This window comes from Mesocricetus auratus, unplaced genomic scaffold, assembly GCF_017639785.1.
Source record: "Mesocricetus auratus isolate SY011 unplaced genomic scaffold, BCM_Maur_2.0 Super-Scaffold_100008, whole genome shotgun sequence".
NCBI lineage: Eukaryota > Metazoa > Chordata > Mammalia > Rodentia > Cricetidae > Mesocricetus > Mesocricetus auratus.
Window position 1 is genome coordinate 53,149,421 of NW_024429192.1, and position 17,404 is coordinate 53,166,824.

A 17,404-nucleotide genomic window follows, 5' to 3' on the forward strand; every position below is an offset into this window, starting at 1 on the left:
CCCACCCCCGCCCCAGGCATCCCCACATCACCACCAAGTACAGTTCTGGACCTTGAGGGTGTTGTTTGATGAAGCTCAACGTCACTCTAGTGGTAGCCATCTTAGAAGAGGAATTGACTAGGACCCTGGGTTTTCCTGAACCTTCTGTGGGGTCATACTGAGTTGAGAGTTTTAGGAAGGACACCAGAGAAGCTTTAATTCTCCTGCCTACTTTAATACATGCAACTTTAGCATCTGCTTCATGCACTTGGTTTGGGTTAAGATTTTATCAGAGCATTTATCATGGTGTATTTCTCCTTCCTGAGGCTCTACTTCAAATGTGTCATTGGCAACACTCTTGGGTGCAGGATCTAGACTCTGAGAGTAGGCATTTCAATGGTTAGCCCCTTTTATGATTAGCATACAGAGGACAGGGACAGTCTTTATTACAGGAAAGTGCTGCCTTCTCTCACAAGACACAGGGGTCAGGAAAAGCCATACAGCTTCTAACTCTTTCTTCTGGTAACCAAGAACCTGCTTCCTGTTGCTCTTCACATACAGCAAGAAGACAGTCTGCACACCTGAGCCAGTGAGTCTGCAAGCGAGCATGCCTGTTTTTCGGGACCTGAGAATACCCTGTGTGTAGCCCAAGCCTATGCAGGAGGCAGTGGCCTGGATTTTTCTGAGGGCAGTGTGGCAAGAGATACGTTTGTGGGCACTTTAGTCCACTCCATTCCTACTAAGGGGAAGGTCAAATCCTTGGTGGTTTTCCCCACAAGTAGTTACTGTGGAGGGGACAGATGACTCATCCTACAGAACTTGATTTCCATCACCAACTTACAAAGTTTTACATAGATGTCATTTCAGCTTCCCTGTTTCTACACAACTGCAATTGTCTCACATCCTTAAGTACTTATACTTAGGATTCAATGGAAAACATATGCAGAGAAATAAAATATCATGGAATATCTGAGTCATTTTGTTGAAATGTAATTCTACTACTACTATCACACACACACACACACAGAGTTATTTACAGGGTCACTGAGATACTCATTGGTGTGCATGCATGCACACACAGTGTAATTAAGCAAATAAGTGTTTTTAAAATTAAGAAATGGTTTACAGAGGATCTGCAGTTCATCTTGGGAGAAAAATGAACATTTTTGTAATGGACAGCCTATCACAGAGACGCATAACATGTCAAGCTCCTAGGAGAAAGTGACTGTTGCTGTAGCATTTGGACACAATACTTAGCCATAGGTGGAGGAAAATAATTGAACATCTAGGCTTGGGGTACATCACAGAAGAAGGGGCAAAAAGAATGTACGAGTTGGAGAAAGGGAGTGAGTGTTGTGTGACAATTTCCTCTGAATTGCAAGTTTCCCTCTAGGAGGGAGGAAAGAGGTTCAGGAGAATCAGGAAGCAAACACACGCCACAAGCCCTGGAAAGATGAAACTTAGAAGATGTACAAGACCTCCCTCCTCAAAATTATGTAACAAGGACATCGGCATAGAAGAGACTATGACCTGTCGAGCTGTCTGCAGGTTCAGGGAGCTCCAGGTTTGCAGTCTTTGCGCATCTTCATCTCCAGGTGATGCAGCTGCCTTTGGGTTGCTCACGCTGCTGTGAGTAACCTCGTGGTCCTGTGACAAGCCTCCGTGAACTCATTGGTTAGCCTGGTTAGACTTCTGTGGAATTGTTACTGTGGTCAGTGGCTGGTTCCCAATCTGTGGTGAGTAGATGTTTGTATGGATCCTCCCAGGGTGTCACACAACACCAGCGCTCCCCACACAGCCTCCTTGTGACAAAACCTTTGTTATAGAGACCTTTTGAAGGAAGTTGTCCAAACCACACTAGTATGATGTGATGTCATATGTTAATATTACTTGCCCAAGGCACCTTATAAAAGAAATCTTTTAGGTTGGAGCTCACAGTTGCAGAGGGTTAGTCCACTGTCATAGCTGGGAGCATGGCAGCAGGTGGACAGGCATGGCACTGGAGCAGTAGCTCAGAGTTTACATTTTTATCTGCAAGTAGGAGGCAGAGCGAGCTAACATGGAATGGAGTGGGCTTTTGAAACCTCAAATCCCACCCCTATCGATACACCTCCAAACAAGGCCACACCTCCCAACCCTTCCCAAACAGTTTCACAAACTGTGGACCAAGCACTCAAATATATGAGCCTATGGGGGTCGTTCTCATTCAAACCACCACATTGGCATATTGACTTTCATCACATTATGAAAATGCCCTTCCAAAGTCATATTCTTTTGATAAGGAAATCTTTAGCAGAGTAGAAAATGAATTCTGGCAATAACCAGACTGAGCCTGGAAGTGGAAACATTCGTGGAGGAAGCAATTAAAAAAATCATGGACCAGGCATGTTGGTATTCACCTTTTATCCCAACACTTAGGAGGCTGAGGCAGGGGGATCTCTGTGAGCCCCAGGCCATCCAGGGACACAAAGTAAGACCCTATTTCAAAACTAAATCAAAACATATTCAACAGCTGCCAGGGTGGATGAAATATTCTAGAAAACTCTGCCTGTTTTGGATCCTTTACCCATAAAAACTGAAAGATACAAATTTCTTGTTTAAACTGTTATTTTTATATCTGTTACATAATGTATAATGAATGCAGATTTGATACCTGAGAGTGTTTCTCTTTTAAGAAGGAATCTACAGTCTATGGGAAAGACGACAACAGATATCAAATTCTCAGCCCTACAATGGTTTCTTCCAGCTGACTAAGGTTTGGAAGATGAGATAGTTTTTGGGGAAAGAAAGTGGGTTTTCAATGGGTCTTTACTTCCCAAATTTTGACCCTTTAAGTAACCTACATGAACCACAGCTCAGCAAAAATCATATGGTAGGGGCTGGAGGGACGGCTCAGTGGTCAAGAGCACTGGCTGCTCTTACAGAGGACCTGAATTCAATTCCCAGCACCCACATGGTAGCTCACAACTCATCTGTAATGAGATCTGGTGTCCTCTTCTGGTATACATGCAGATAGAGCACTCATATAAATAAATTAATTAACTTAAAAAAATCATATGGTAACCTCAAACTGGGTAAGTTGATGGTAATTTAAGAATATTTTAGCTAGGCTGGTGCTACACACCTGTGGTGATGTTTTGTTTATGATCTAATAAACCTTGCCTGAAGATCAGAGTGTAGAGCTAAGCCACTAGTTAGCCATACACCTAGTTAAGAGCTATGCCAGTAGTTAGCCGCACACACTAAACCACTAGTCACCCACACATCTAAGCCATGAGTTAGCCATAGAGGACAGGCAGTAGTGGCCACATCTTTAATCCCAGCACTCAGGAGACAGAGGCAGATGGATCTCTGTGAGTTCAAGGTCACTTTGGGCTACACGAGAGTGAATCAGTCTAAAAGAGAAACAGAGATCATATCATTGATCCCAGTACTTGGAATGACACCCCTTTAATCCCAGCACTAGGGAGGAATATAAAGCAGGAGGAGACAGGACCAGTCTCGGCAGTCTGAGGTTTGGTGGAGAGCAGTGCAGTCTGAGGATTCGTGGAGACAGGATCGCCCTTTTGGCCTGAGGAAGCGGCAGGAGCTAGTGGCTGGCTGTTTTCTTTCTCTGATCTTCAGCTTTAACCCCAATATCTGTCTCTTGGTTTTTATTATTAATACCAACTAGAATTTGTGCCACACACACCTCTGAAAGCTAAGCAATTGGGAGGTAAATTCAAGAGGCATGAGAGCTCACGGTAATTTTCAACTACATAGCAAGGGAGAGGCCAACCTGGTCTACTTGGGACCCTCCCAAACAAACACAAAAGAAGACTGTTCACAGTAGTCTTTTGGGTGAAATCCCAAGGAACTGTACAGATTTCTGTGGCTAGTGGAGTGAGAGCCACTATGACCCTGAAGAGTCAAAGAGAGGCTGGGGGTTGCAGACCAATAGTCTTCTTCCCTGTAGACAAAGGGAAGAAGGCAGCCACAAGGCTCTTCCCCCTCTTCCTTCTTCCCTCTCCCTGCTCACGACCCCGAGTGACCCCAGCAGAAGCAAGAGGAGGAGGGACTCATTAGCTATAGAAGACCAGTGCATACGGCAGAGCACAGAAGTGCAGGAACACTTAGGAACAAAGAGGTTACATTTACCCTCATTACTTTCCGTCCTAGATACTTCTCTTTTTAAACTTAGCTTTTAAAAAGAAGCTCAAATAAATATGCTTGGAAGACAACTGCTGACTTCTGGTTCACTCTGTGACAAAGGCAGGAAGAATGATGTAAACCATAGGGTGTGCTTGCATCATCTGGGTCAGGTCATACAGGGTGCGGAAGGCAGGGCTTCGGCCTTCCTGAGCTATGGCAATGCGAGTCACAGGACAGTGACGCAACGTTCACGCATGAGCTTCATTCTCCGCCTGCCACAGCCCGTCGGAAAATGTGACATGGGAAGAACCCACGTCTTCTCCAGTAAGCAGGTTTGCATTTTCCTTCCTTTTTAAAGCCGCCAAACCACTCTTTCTTTTACACCCTCTTGTAACACCCAGCATCTCGTGGATTTCCCTGGAGGTGATCTCAACAAGCTGAGGTTCCTGTGGCTATGATTTGGAATGGTTGGGCATCCTAGGAGACACTACTTAGCCATACGTCTTCCTTAGTTTTGCCTTATGCGTGTTACTTTTCTTCCAAGTACGGATAAATCATATTTTACTTCTGTGATTTAAAAAATTATATCATATGCTGCTGAGACTGCTATGGTTTAGCTCTGCACTGTCTCTGGGGTACGTGCTGTGTGATTTTTCACTAATGTCCTCTTGTTTTAGAGTGTCGTTAAATGTACCCACGTGTTATTGTGTGTCCCATCAGAAATGTTAGATCATTGCCTTAAATGGGAAACTGGTTTCCCTTATCATAGACTAATCCTAGCAATAAATACAATGAGAACATAGCAATGTTTAAAATTCCAAGTAGATGCTGTGGCCTGCTGGCCCCTGAGCTGCAGGCCCTCTTTTTCCCTAACTAAAAACAAATGCTAGCAACTTATAAAAGAAGTTTTCAAAAACTCATCCACAGGGCTAGCAAGATGGCTTGGTGGTTAAAGGCTCTTGACACCAAGCTTAACGCCCCAAGTTCAAGCCCCAGGACCCACTCTGTGGAAGGAAAGAGAGGGCGCCTCCAAGTTTTCCTCTGACTTTCACACATGTGTTGTGATGATTACACACACACACACACACACACACACACACACACAGGACTGGAAGACATGTAAAGCTTCCTTATTATGAGATAGATAATAGTGGCAGATCTGGGCGCTTCCTAAAAGCACCCTGTCCAGGCACATAGCCTTCTCTTTGGGAAACCTGGTTTTAGTTTAAGCTGTGATGTCTGTGGAGGGGGGAAGGGGGGATAGCACTGTGTGATGCTTCATAGCAGGATGCAGGAAGGGCTGGGAACCCCTCCATACCCATATTACTCACAGAACTCTGTCTGCTGAGATCTTTATGGTTGTGGCTTAATTCAACTCAAAAGTCAGATTCACCATCAAGCCAACACACCTGATGGAAGATTAAAGCAACTTGATCCCAGAACAGGAACACAACAGAATCAGCTAACAATGCGTATCGCTTTACTGTGGTCCAGACGTCATCTGTCACGTGTCTTACTATGTTCTGTCCTCTCATCACACCTGTGAGACATACGCAGTGATTACGCCAGGTCTCACAATGAAGAGCATTCAAGATGGCAGGGCTGGTATACAAAGGAGCCAGGACTCAAATGCCAGCGGTCTGATTCCAGCACAGGGCATTAGCCAGAACTGTGATTAGTCTCTATGTATAAAGCACTCTAAACCCTAGTAAATTCCTCTCAAAGGCCCACAGTGGAACCCACAAGACTGACTACAGAATTTTTGAAGTCTGGGAGAAATTAAAATACAGATTCATCATTTTAAAAAGTTATTAAAAGATTCAAGAAAGCAACAGGAAACAGAACCACAAGTCACATGGGAATCCCAGGCAAGCTGGTGCAGACAGCTGACGGGGAACTCGGCCAGACCCACAGTTGATGAATTCTTTTCGGAGAACAAGGCTGGTCCATCAATACTGTGAGAACAGAGATGGGAGCAGGAAGACCCAGGAATACGGAGACACCAGGATGCCTGGAGAGCACTGCAATCAGAGAGACCACTGGGTACACAACCCTCTCTGGAGTTCTGCTATGAGGAGTTGTGCTCCAGTGACTTCTGGTGACTCACAGCCTGTGCCTTGCCTATAAATCCCTCCTTGAAAAAAGCAATGCTGGCCTTTAATCCCAGCACTCGGGAGGTAGAGGCAGGCGGATCTCTGAGAGTTCGAGGCCAGCCTGGTCTACAGAGTGAGTTCTAGGACAGCCTCTAAAACAATACAGAGAAACCCTGTTTCAAACAACCAAAAAAAAAAAAAAGAGAGAGAGAGAGAGAGAGAGAAGAAGAAGGAGAAGGAAGAGGAGGAAAAAAGCAATGCTTTGCCTTATTGTAACACTGGTAGCTAGTACACTAAGAGAGTATAGTCACACTACTTATTAGAGAATGAAGACATAGTCCCATGGAATATTTTCTAGACTTAATTCAATGTTAGCATTGGATTTTCTTTGTAGGTATTTTTTCTCACTAATTTAGTCTCTTTGATTGTTAGAGATCTGTTCTGATTTTCTTTTTCTCTTGAGTTAGTTTCTGCAGTTTAGACATTTCTAGGAATCTAACCATTTGACCTGTAATCTAACTTGTTGATGTACAATTATTCATAACATTCTCTAATACATTTTATTTCTAGAAGGTCAGTAGAAATGCCTCTTATTTTCGATTTTAGAAACTAAATCTCACATTTTTGTTGGTAAACTCCTACTAAAGATTATCAGCTTTACTGATTCTTTAAAAAAAATAGCTGGTTTTCCATTCTATATTTTGTTAACTGTCACTAATTGTTATTTTCTCCCTTGACTGGAAATTTTTCAATATTATTTAATTTTTTTTCTTTTCAGTAGAAAAAGCCAAGCATGTGATTTTGCTTTTGTGATTTTGTTTCTACATTGTCAGTCTTTCTGAGATCACAGACTTTCTGTTGACTACCTCCCTCTAAAGAGACAGGGTCATGGGGTTACACAGTTCCTGAAGAAACCTTGGATATTATAGTGAGGCATTATTCTGCTAGCCATGCTTTGGTTATCTTCATGTCTGACTAATATATTTCCCTAGCATTAAGTCCCCCCAAAAATCTGAAGTACAGAATATACTCACCTTCTCATTTAGATCAAAGACCTCAGAGGTTATTTTCTGGATAACCTGATTGTGAATTCCTAGGGGGACCACTGTGTAAAAATCATATTGCACAGATCAAAAGACATTTTCACGAGCCCTTTCTCTGAGAACTGACATGAAGGACCCCATCCTTAGCCTCGACTGAATGGACTAGCAGTAGAACCTGACTTAAGCTGGACCAGATAGACTTTACTCTTGACCATTTGAAGTTACAACTAAGAGATAGCCCATCCTTCTTTTCTAGTGGCTGGAATTGTATGAACATTGAGCAATGAAATCAGCCTATTTTCCCATGAGAATGGAGAAACAGGGAAGGCTAGTCTGTCAGGAAAGAGAAACACATTGCCTATTTCCTGAGAGAAACAGAAAAGGGAGATAGTGTCTGGGTCCCCGATGACCTTCTGTTTCTCTGATCCAGTCTTGTTTTGAAACCTAGCAGTAGTCTTGACATCAATTCCGTAAGGTCACCCTGTACTATTACAATAAATTTCCCTTTGCCACATCAATACCATTGTCAATGAAAATGAAACTCCCATTACACATATTATATGATGGGTAGGGCTCTAATCACACTACCTAGATTATCTTCCATAAACCTCCCAATAATTCCATGGGTTTCCACTAAGGGAACAAGGGAAATAATATAATTTGCCCACTCTGGTACATCTAGTTGTTGTGGAATATTAGTTTAAGATGTGTTACATTCATTTATGCTGTGGAATATTTATTTAATGATGCAAAGATGTGTTACAGTCTTTTATGCTGAATTTGTTTAACTCTGTGAAGCTCTGTTACTTTGCCTGCCCAAAACACCCAATTGTTCTAAAAAAAAATGAGCTGCACTGGCAATATCTGGGCAGGAAAAAGAAACAGATGGGGCTGGCAGGCAGAGAATAAATAGGAGGAAAAATCTAGGGAATGAGAGCGAGGAGTGAGAAAAGGAGAAGAGGACACCAGAGGCCAGCTACCCAGTCACACAGCCAGCCATGGAGTAAGAAGGACAGAAAGATATGTAGAATAAAGGAAGATAAAAAGCCCAGAGGCAAGAATGTAGTTAAAGTGAAATAGGATAATTTAAGTTACAAAAGCCAAGCTAAGGCCAGGCATTCATAAGAATAAATCTCCATGTGTTTATTTGGGGAGCTGTGTGGTATGCCCCCAAAGAGTAAAAAACAAAAAAACAAAACAAAACCCCCTCAAAAACCTTACATCTAGTGGTGGGTGAACTCATGATTCATACCAATGCCAGTTGACGTCAGAATCTTGGCTCTATGCACCATATTACATGGCTCTTGTTTAGTGGTTCTAGTATTTAAGACCAAAATGACTATATATAGAGCTCTACTCAATTGAGTGCCATTCTGCCGGATCAAAAATTATCTGCCATATTCCCCAGTGTGCCAAAACTGATAGTTTCCTAAAATATTCTATGGCCAGTTTCAGCTCAATGCCTCTTTGGAGTCCACCTCTAGTTCCACGTCATCCAGGAAACCTGATTCCACATGTCATTTGAGTTGCTGTCTTCAGCATGTTACAATCGTACTCGGTAACTATTGCATGTATATCAGGCTTGTATGATAGTTAAGACTTAGTTTCTTGAAAATGGGGGCTTTGCTTTCTCTTTCTTTATGTCCTCCACCCATAGTATAATTCATTGGATTATGCAAAGGAAAGCTCAAATGGAATTAAAGACAACAAACTTAAAGGTTCAGAAAAGATGAGAGGAGCAGTCGCTATCTTTTCATAGGTGTCTAGAATGGTTTCCATTTATGGATCTTGTTTAAGAATTTGCCAGTGTTACAGTTTAACATTTCAAATCTCCAGAGGAAGAAATAATGGTTGCACTGAAATATACATCTTTCCTACCTACTGAATCCTCACCTAGCCGTAGATCTCCTTATCCTGGCTTTCTAAAAGTGATATATTGCTTACCCAGCCTCACACACACTGCTCTCACTCTTGGACATACATCTCACCATGACTGTCACAGCCCCCTTCCTCCACCTCAAGAGAGACAGGCTTCTTTTGCTTTGTGAAGAGTTTGACAGTGATAAGAAAACCCAGTCCTTGCATTTGATGTCTTCTCTGATTCTCAACACACACACACACACACACACACACACACACACACACACACACACACACAGTTTGTGAAGCATGATAGTTTGCCTCATGTGTCCAGCTGGTATCCTGACAACAGTCCATTCCATGCAAAGCCAAATCAGCATCTTGGCCCAGCTGTTTGTCCTCTCCTATGATAACAGTCACCATGATAATTCAGCTGTCCAGTCTTGAAGCCTGAGTCATGTTTGACTCAGAACATAACAGCACTAAAAATAAAAGCCATTTCTCTCCCTCTGCTCCTGTCCCGCCCCAGTACCTGATTCACATTCACACAATGGCTTTTGATTTCTTCCAGTCTGGGGTCTGTTCTGTTCCTTCCTGTCTAGGCTCTCTGGGAGACCTGGATTTTGGTACCAGCGTCTGTAGTGATCTCTTTTCTTCCAGCCCTCCTACCACCAGTCCATTCTGTTCAATAGCTGTGTCCAAAACCACTTGAAACTCATTCTCCTGCTCCATAATTTTCATGGAATTCTCCCAATATCTTTAGAGGGTCCTGGACTTCAGAACGGCCCCTGAATAAGTCATTATATCTTTTCTCTTGATTCTCATTCATCTTTTCCTGAAAGCAATTCTCAGCCCCTGCTTCATTGAGAGGTGGAAGGAAAATTAGGTAACTCTCCTGGAAAGGGCAACCCAATTGGTGAATTCCCTTACTTTGCAGGATCAGGGTCAATGCGGCTCAACTATGAATGCCCCTCTTTCTTGTGATTCTATCTTGAAAACTCCCACCGTGTTCGCTTCTGTCTCCTGGTTGAGACTCAGAAGTCAAACCACCCCAAGCATGGGTTCACCCCCTTACTTGTTTGTCTGGTTTTTGAGACAGGGACTCATGTAGCTCAGGCTGGCCTGGAGCTGCTGAACTTCCTGCCTCCACCCCTGATCATGCTCTGTGACTCTCAGAGTTCAACAGAGAACCTGCCATATGCCATGTTTCTTATCTGGAAAGTACAGAAAAATGGGTAAAAGGAGAGATGAGCGGTCACAAAACCAGAAGGTTTATTCACTCATTCAGCAAGTTCTTATTGTGTCCCTACTGTGTATTTGCTGTTTTGAGAAAAACTGTTGTGTATTGGGTTTGAAAGTTCACTATGTGTCAGGTACAGTTTTAAATGCTTTTCATAGCTCTAGGCATTGATTTAGTAAATTCTCACAATCATTTCACACAAAACATATGTTTTGGTTTTGTTTTGACAGTTGTAGCTATTTTGTTTATTCTGTTATTCTACATTTGAGTGAGCTGAGATATCCCACAGCAGGATAACTGTTGGTAGAGCATCCTGACTCAATGTCCACTCATATTACCCTATATATATTTGGGAGAGGCATGCCATGGTATATATGCAGAAGCCAAAGGACAGCTTCTGCCAATTGGTTTTCTCCTTTTACCATGTGTGTTCTACGAGCTGACCTCAGGTCTGCCAGGTTTGGCTGCAAGTGTAATACTAAGCCATTTCATAGGCCCTTCTTATTTTTAACAAATTTGACTAAATAGACATTCTTCTGGTAATATCAAGTGTTTGGTCATATCCCATAAGGTGAGAATGCAAGTACAAATAACACAGGAGGCCTCTTCCTTCCGGAACAGTGGTTCTCCACCATCCTAATGCCGAGACCCTTTAATACAGTCCCTCATGCTGTGGTGACTCCCCAACATAAAATTATTTCATTACTACTTCTTAACTGTAATTTTGTTACTGCTATGACTCATAATGTAAACATCTGATATGCAGGACACTGTGATAGGCAGCCGATATGGGGGGGGTCACAATCCTCAGGTTGAGAACCGCTGCTCTGGAAGCTCACACACTGGTAGGAAAGCACCAGCCAGAGCAACCCATACCAGTGCTGGTGGTTTATCATTTACGTCAGCTGTTTCAGCACAGATGGTGGGAGGGGCGCTCAGATGGCTGTAGGAGTGCTGCTTTAGCGGAGCAGCCCCCTGGCATTGCATCAGAAGTCTACAGTCCCAAGTCTGGTGCAGTGCATGGCTCCTGTCCATAGTCCCAGGAAGCTGAGAGAGGATTGCTATAGGTTGAGTCCAGCCTGTGTCTCAAATGAGGCTGTGTCTCAAAGGACTAAATAGAAGATAAAGAGGAGGAGGACGAGGAGGAGGAGGTTATGGCAGCTGCTCACAGTCTCAAGGAGCCATTATTGCCAGCTCACTTATCTTTCTGTCCTCACAGGCCCATCTCAAGCCTAAGAAACCCCAGGTACCTTTAGAAATTCCAGACCCAGTACCCCCACGAATTCTGTCTTTACTGGTCTTCTACAGGGCTTATTATCAGTAATTTTTTAGAGTATACATACAAGTACATTTCTAAAAATATGTTTATGTGCTCATCTTAAGAACCGACATATACAAAAAAATCAGAAAGGTACAAAACTTACATACCACCAGCCACCTTAGCAATAATCAGCGCCCACGGTGCTCTTTTTTTGTCTCTCAGTTTACTTTAATGTGATCAGAGTGCAGACCATAGATCTAAGCGATTCCTGCAAAGATTGAAATAGTATTGGATATAAAGGAAATAGGAGACGGGACAATGAACTTTGACCACAGAGGCTTCCGTGATCCTGTCCCGAATCCTGAAGTCTCCACAGCATCTCTGATATCTGGACCCCAGACAGAGACCCAGAGCTGCTATCATGCAACCACATACAAGGAAGCCAAAGACCTTATCAAATATATATGCTAAGTTACATTGAAGTTGTGCTTACTAGGTTAGATAAAATGATACCCTGTAAACATGAGTTTTTAAGTGCAATTTTACAGCCAAGACAGATGTTAAAATAATTGAGGAACTGTGTTGGGGGAACAGGAAAAATATAAGTGGTTAAGTGAAGAGAAATTGGATTGCGAGAAAGGAAACTCATGGAAAGGGGAAGAAACTGAAAAGGATAAAGGTTAAAAGCAACTAATATTTTCCTCTTTGGCACTTGACACAAGATGTGTAAAAGACGAAGCTTCACTGGGCAGGAGGTGGGGAAAATCAGGCCTGATTGATTCATCAAGGTCTCAAGAAACCACAAAGAAAAACCTCCTTCCCCGTTGTTCTTAAAGACACAGAGAAAGAATTGGGCATGGTGGTGCATGCCTTTAATCCCAGCACTCAGGAGGCAGAGGCAAGTGGATGGATCCCTGTGAGTTCAAGGCCAGTCTGGTCTACAGAGTGAGTTCCAAGAAAACCAGAGCTACATAGTGAGACACTGACTCAAAAAAAAAAAAAAAAGCCAGAGAAAGGGCCCTAACTTGGATAGAAGAGAGAAGCTGAGAAAACTGGAAATGAAATGAGAAATTCAGAAATCCCAAGTGTTCACTTACCCTCTGCCCTTGAAAGGAATGTGTAAGCCATTCCAATAACAGCAACAGAGTTAGTTGCATAGACACCTAACATTTGCCAACCGAGTGCCAAACCTGGGACCTGGGATAGGCCCCAACCACAGCAATGATGAGAAACTTCCTAGCCCTCAAGCGCCTGAGAGGGAACCTGGAGAGAAATGGGCTGAGAGATGTGGTCCCAGAGCACCATGACAGAGTAGTGGGTGGCAGAGTTAGGGTGTGAAAGGAGAGATATTGAGTAGTGAATGGGATCCAGGCAGTGGGTCAGTAGACAGCCGCTTCAGGCCTTTGAGCAAAGATTCGGTTTCTAGGCTGTGGAGCGAATATGTCCTGGGCTTCCCCGTCTGAAGTGACCATATGACAATAGCAATGGTACACTGTGTAGAAGAGGCATTTGGGGAAGGATCACGTTGGAGGAGTGTACCAAAAGTGAAGTAAAGCCTCATGGTCTCTAGGTAACCTTCTGCAGGGGAAGGCAGCTCTGTCTGGGTACAGTGACACGTGGAAGTGAAACTGACAACATCCTCGCTCACCCTACCCGCCCTCAGGTTTGTGTCAGCATCTGCAAGCCAGGATCAAGAACGCGGAGATGGCCATCAAGAGTTGACAAGAACCTCTTAAGATGAGCTGGGGCTTTTGTTTTTTAATCACCAAATGTACATGAGAAAGACACAATACATACAATCTTATTTCAGAAAAAAATTTAGAGACGTCAGAACTTTATGGGACACCTAAGTTCTATCAAGTATAAGAGTGAAAGCCTAAAGGGGGAGGGGAGAGAAAACAGAACTCCTAATGTCTAACAGGGCAAGAGGACACAGGATGGCGTTGAGGTGAGATGGGCCTCTGCTGCGCTGGTGACATCTGCTGTGACACTCAGATGACAAGATGCCAGCACAGAGAAGGCAAGAGTGAAGGCATTTAGACAAGAGCACAACTGCAAAGGCCCTAAATACAGGTTAGTATGGCTGGAACACCAGATGGGGATGAACACATACGGAGTGGATGGGCCACAGTCAACAAAGACTAAAGAGTAGAAACTGCCTGGAGAGCCATTTGCTTTCCCATAGTCTCTGCCTGTTGTTGTTCAACAAACCTGTGGTGGCTTGAATAGGAATGACCCCCATAGACTTGGCCCATAGGGAGTGGCACTATTAGGAGGCATGGCCTCGGAGTAGGTGTGGCCTTGTTGGAGAAAGTGTGTCACTGTGGGGGCAGGCTTTTGGGTCTCGTATGCTCCAGTCATGCACATTGTCTTCTTAGGCTGCCTACGGATCAAGATGTAGAACTCTCAGCTCCTTCTCTGGCACCATGTCTGCCTGCATGCTACCATGTCCCACCATGATGACAATGGACTGAATCTCTGAAACTGTAAGCCACCCCAATTAAATGTTGTCCTTTATAAGAATTGCAATGGTCATGGTGTCTCTTCATAGCAGTAGAAACCGTAACTATGACAAAAGCCAAAGCTGATTATTAACTGGGTCAATGTGACAAGGTCTAATCACTGAATGGCAGTGAATGCTCCCAGTTCAGAGCAAAGGAAAGAAAACAGGATGTTTCTTCCTGAAGATGACAGCACCCAGTGATCAAAATTGATTGAACCACTGAACTGCAGCCAGAGGCCTTTGTGAGTCACGGGGCCCCTCAATGAATAAACCTTATTCCAGTGTCATTCAGTAAGAGGTTTAGATTTTACTCAAGTGGAACAGAGAATCATTTGAAATTTTGAGCTACAGAATGATGAGCTCTTACACATATTTGTTTATTTTCCTTATGGTTGTTAGTTCCAAATTGGGTCCCCCAAAATGGTAGTGCTGGTGACAATGTTCTAAACAGAAGGACTTTGGTTGGGTAAACAGGATTGTTACTGGGTAAACAGAGCCTAAAATCTGGTTTCTGTTTACCAGAAAATCGGATGCCACAAGGCATGTTTCTGTTTACCAGGAATCTCCTTTAGTTCCTCAATCCGCCTCCCACCAAAGGCCAACTATCTTTGATAAGATCATCAGCCATTCATGTTTTAAGGAAATAGGAATATAGAGAACTTTCATATGAAAGAGAAAAACATTATAAAAGGCTACTAATAGCCAGATACTTTGGTGTGAGCCTGTGATAGCAACACTCAGGGCAGATACAGGAAGGTTGCTAGTTGAAAACACTGTGACACCCTATTTTTGTTTTTTTCCTTAAATAAAAAAAATCAGCACTCCTTAGACTACTGTCAAAATGTCAAAAATATTTTCCTTTAGATAAGTGTAAAAGGAAGATGCCTCTGCCGTTCACTCTGTCCCTGTACTGAAGGTCCTACCTAACACACAGGTCTACTCCATCCACGCTGTCCCTGTACTGAAGGTCCTACCTAACACACAGGTCTACTCCATCCACGCTGTCCCTATACTGAAGGTCCTACCTAACACACAGGTCTACCTCCATCCACGCTGTCCCTGTACTGAAGGTCTTACCTAACACACAGGTCTACTCCATCCACGCTGTCCCTGTACTGAAGGTCCTACCTAACACACAGGTCTACTCCATCCACGCTGTCCCTGTACTGAAGGTCCTACCTAACACACAGGTCTACTCCATCCACGCTGTCCCTGTACTGAAGGTCCTACCTAACACACAGGTCTACTCCATCCATGCTGACCCTATACTGAAGGTCCTACCTAACACATGAGTAACAGAAAGGGAAGAGAGAGAAGAAGAGGAGGTATGGGTCAGGAATGAAGAAATAAAACTGTCACTATTTTATCTCTGAAAAATGCTGCAGAACATGTAGATTAATGATGAGAATTAATATATGTATGTGTTGTAATCACTAGGTGGAAGCTGAAGTAACAGAAATTAGTTGTATTATGTAGGCAGCAATGAACAATCAGAAAGTAAAAATATTTAATGATGGAATTTATAATCACATCAAATTCACCAAATAACTATAAAAATATACAAGGACATCTACTTCAAAAACAAAAAGTATGATTGTGAGAAAACAAGGGAGACTAACATAAATGAAATACTAATCCACGTTCACAAGTATAAAAATCAGGGTTGCAAAGATCGTGCTTTTTCAGCACTACCAGCCTGCAATCCACACGTCCAGAGAAACTAGGAAACAAAGAGGACCCTAAGAGAGACATACATGGTCCCCTGGAGAAGGGAAAAGGGACAAGATCTTCTAAGTAAACTGGGAGCATGGGGGGAGAGGGGAGGAAGGTAGGAAAAAGAGAAGGGAAGAAGAGGAAGGGGAGGAGAACAAGAGGGATCAGGATGACTGATACAGGGAAGAATAGAGGAGAGCAAGAAAAGAGATACCTTAATAGAGGGAGCCAGTATAGGTTTAAAGAGAAATCTGCCATTAGGGAAATGATCAGAGATCCACAAAGATGACCCCAACTAAGAATCTAGGCAGTGGTGGAGAGGCTGCCTTTGATGCCCTTCCCCTATAATGAGATTGATGACTACCTTAATGAGCATTCTAGAGCCTTCATCTAGTAGTTGATAGAAGCAGAAGCAGACACCTAAGCACTGAGTCATATTCCTGGAATCCAGTTGTTGAGAGGGAGGAGGGATGAGCAAAGCAGTCAAGACCATGCTGGAGAAACCTACAGAAACAACTGACCTGACCTAATGAGAGCACATGAACCCCAGCTATAAAGCTGGGGAACCAGCATTGAACCAAACCAAGCCCTCTGAATGTGGGTGCCAGCTAGGAGGTCTGAGCAGTCTATGGGGCCTCTAACAGTGGAGTCAGTGTTTATCCCTAGTGCACAAATAGACTTTGGGAGCCCATTCCCTATGGAGGGATAGATACTATTTCAGTCCAGATACATGGAGGAGGGCCTAGGTCCTCCCCCAAATGATGTGACAGACTTTGATGATCCCCCATGGAAGGGGAGTGGGTGAAGGATGGGTTGGAGGGGCGTTAGGGGGCATGGGAAGATGGGAGGGAGAGGGAAGGGGGTGTTGATATGTAAAATAAGATTGTTTCTAAATTTAAAATAATATAAAAAGGAAAACATAAAACTTTCACTTTACAACAAAAAAGAAAAAAAGACAATGGTTTTCACACTTGATCTGTTTGTGTTTCAAAACTGACATGCTGGTTGTAAAGTTTATGTAGATGTGTAAAAGGAAAGATGTACAATAACCAAGATCTGAGGAACACCTAGATTGCCAGATAGCAAAACTTACTCTAACACTGCAGTAACGACAACAAGGTGGCATTATTACTGGATACAAATACACAACAGAGAGGCCAGGATGGAGCACAGGGCTAGTACAAAAACCAAATAGAGCAATGACTCCGCCAAAAGGAGCCTTGGGTACAGGGACACTTGACTATGCCAAAGGTTGTGATGAATACTAACTATCTCAGTAACCAATGACTAGGCAACTGGACATCCAAATGGACCCTTGTTTCATGCCATGCTCCAAAACCAAATACAGGCTGTTCCCAGCCTCATCATGAACTGTAAAATATCTAGGAGGCCGAGATGGAGACCATCTTCAGGGGAACACAAGATCATTGCGACACAGAAAGCTCTAGTCGCAGGAAAAGGGCAAAACCAAACTACAGTGAACTCAAGCTTGAGTTCATCAAAAGACACCACTTAGAGGAAAAAGAATGTTTTGGGGGAAATGTGTAAAAGCCAGCATGATATTTTTAACCTTATTATTTA

At 43.2% G+C, this 17,404-nt stretch overlaps 2 protein-coding genes and 1 long non-coding RNA gene across 5 annotated transcripts in view; 2 read left to right on the forward strand and 1 right to left on the reverse strand.

The window, feature by feature from the left end:
• The window catches only part of Pla1a (phospholipase A1 member A), a 32,654-nt gene extending 31,702 nt beyond the window's left edge, over nucleotides 1-952 (forward strand). For both annotated transcript variants that reach the window (XM_040750818.1, XM_005071496.4), the window contains one exon: nucleotides 541-952. In XM_040750818.1, coding sequence (XP_040606752.1) covers nucleotides 541-625 — 85 coding nt within the window. In that variant the 3' untranslated portion in view covers nucleotides 626-952. The remainder of the gene's footprint in view (nucleotides 1-540) is intronic.
• The window catches only part of Popdc2 (popeye domain containing 2), a 44,585-nt gene that overhangs the window by 13,326 nt on the left and 13,855 nt on the right, over nucleotides 1-17,404 (reverse strand). The window lies entirely within an intron of this gene.
• On the forward strand, nucleotides 4,174-14,044 carry LOC110341141. The gene is made up of 3 exons (XR_002383018.2): nucleotides 4,174-4,442; nucleotides 13,529-13,680; nucleotides 13,986-14,044. It is a non-coding gene; the product is annotated as an uncharacterized LOC110341141 (long non-coding RNA).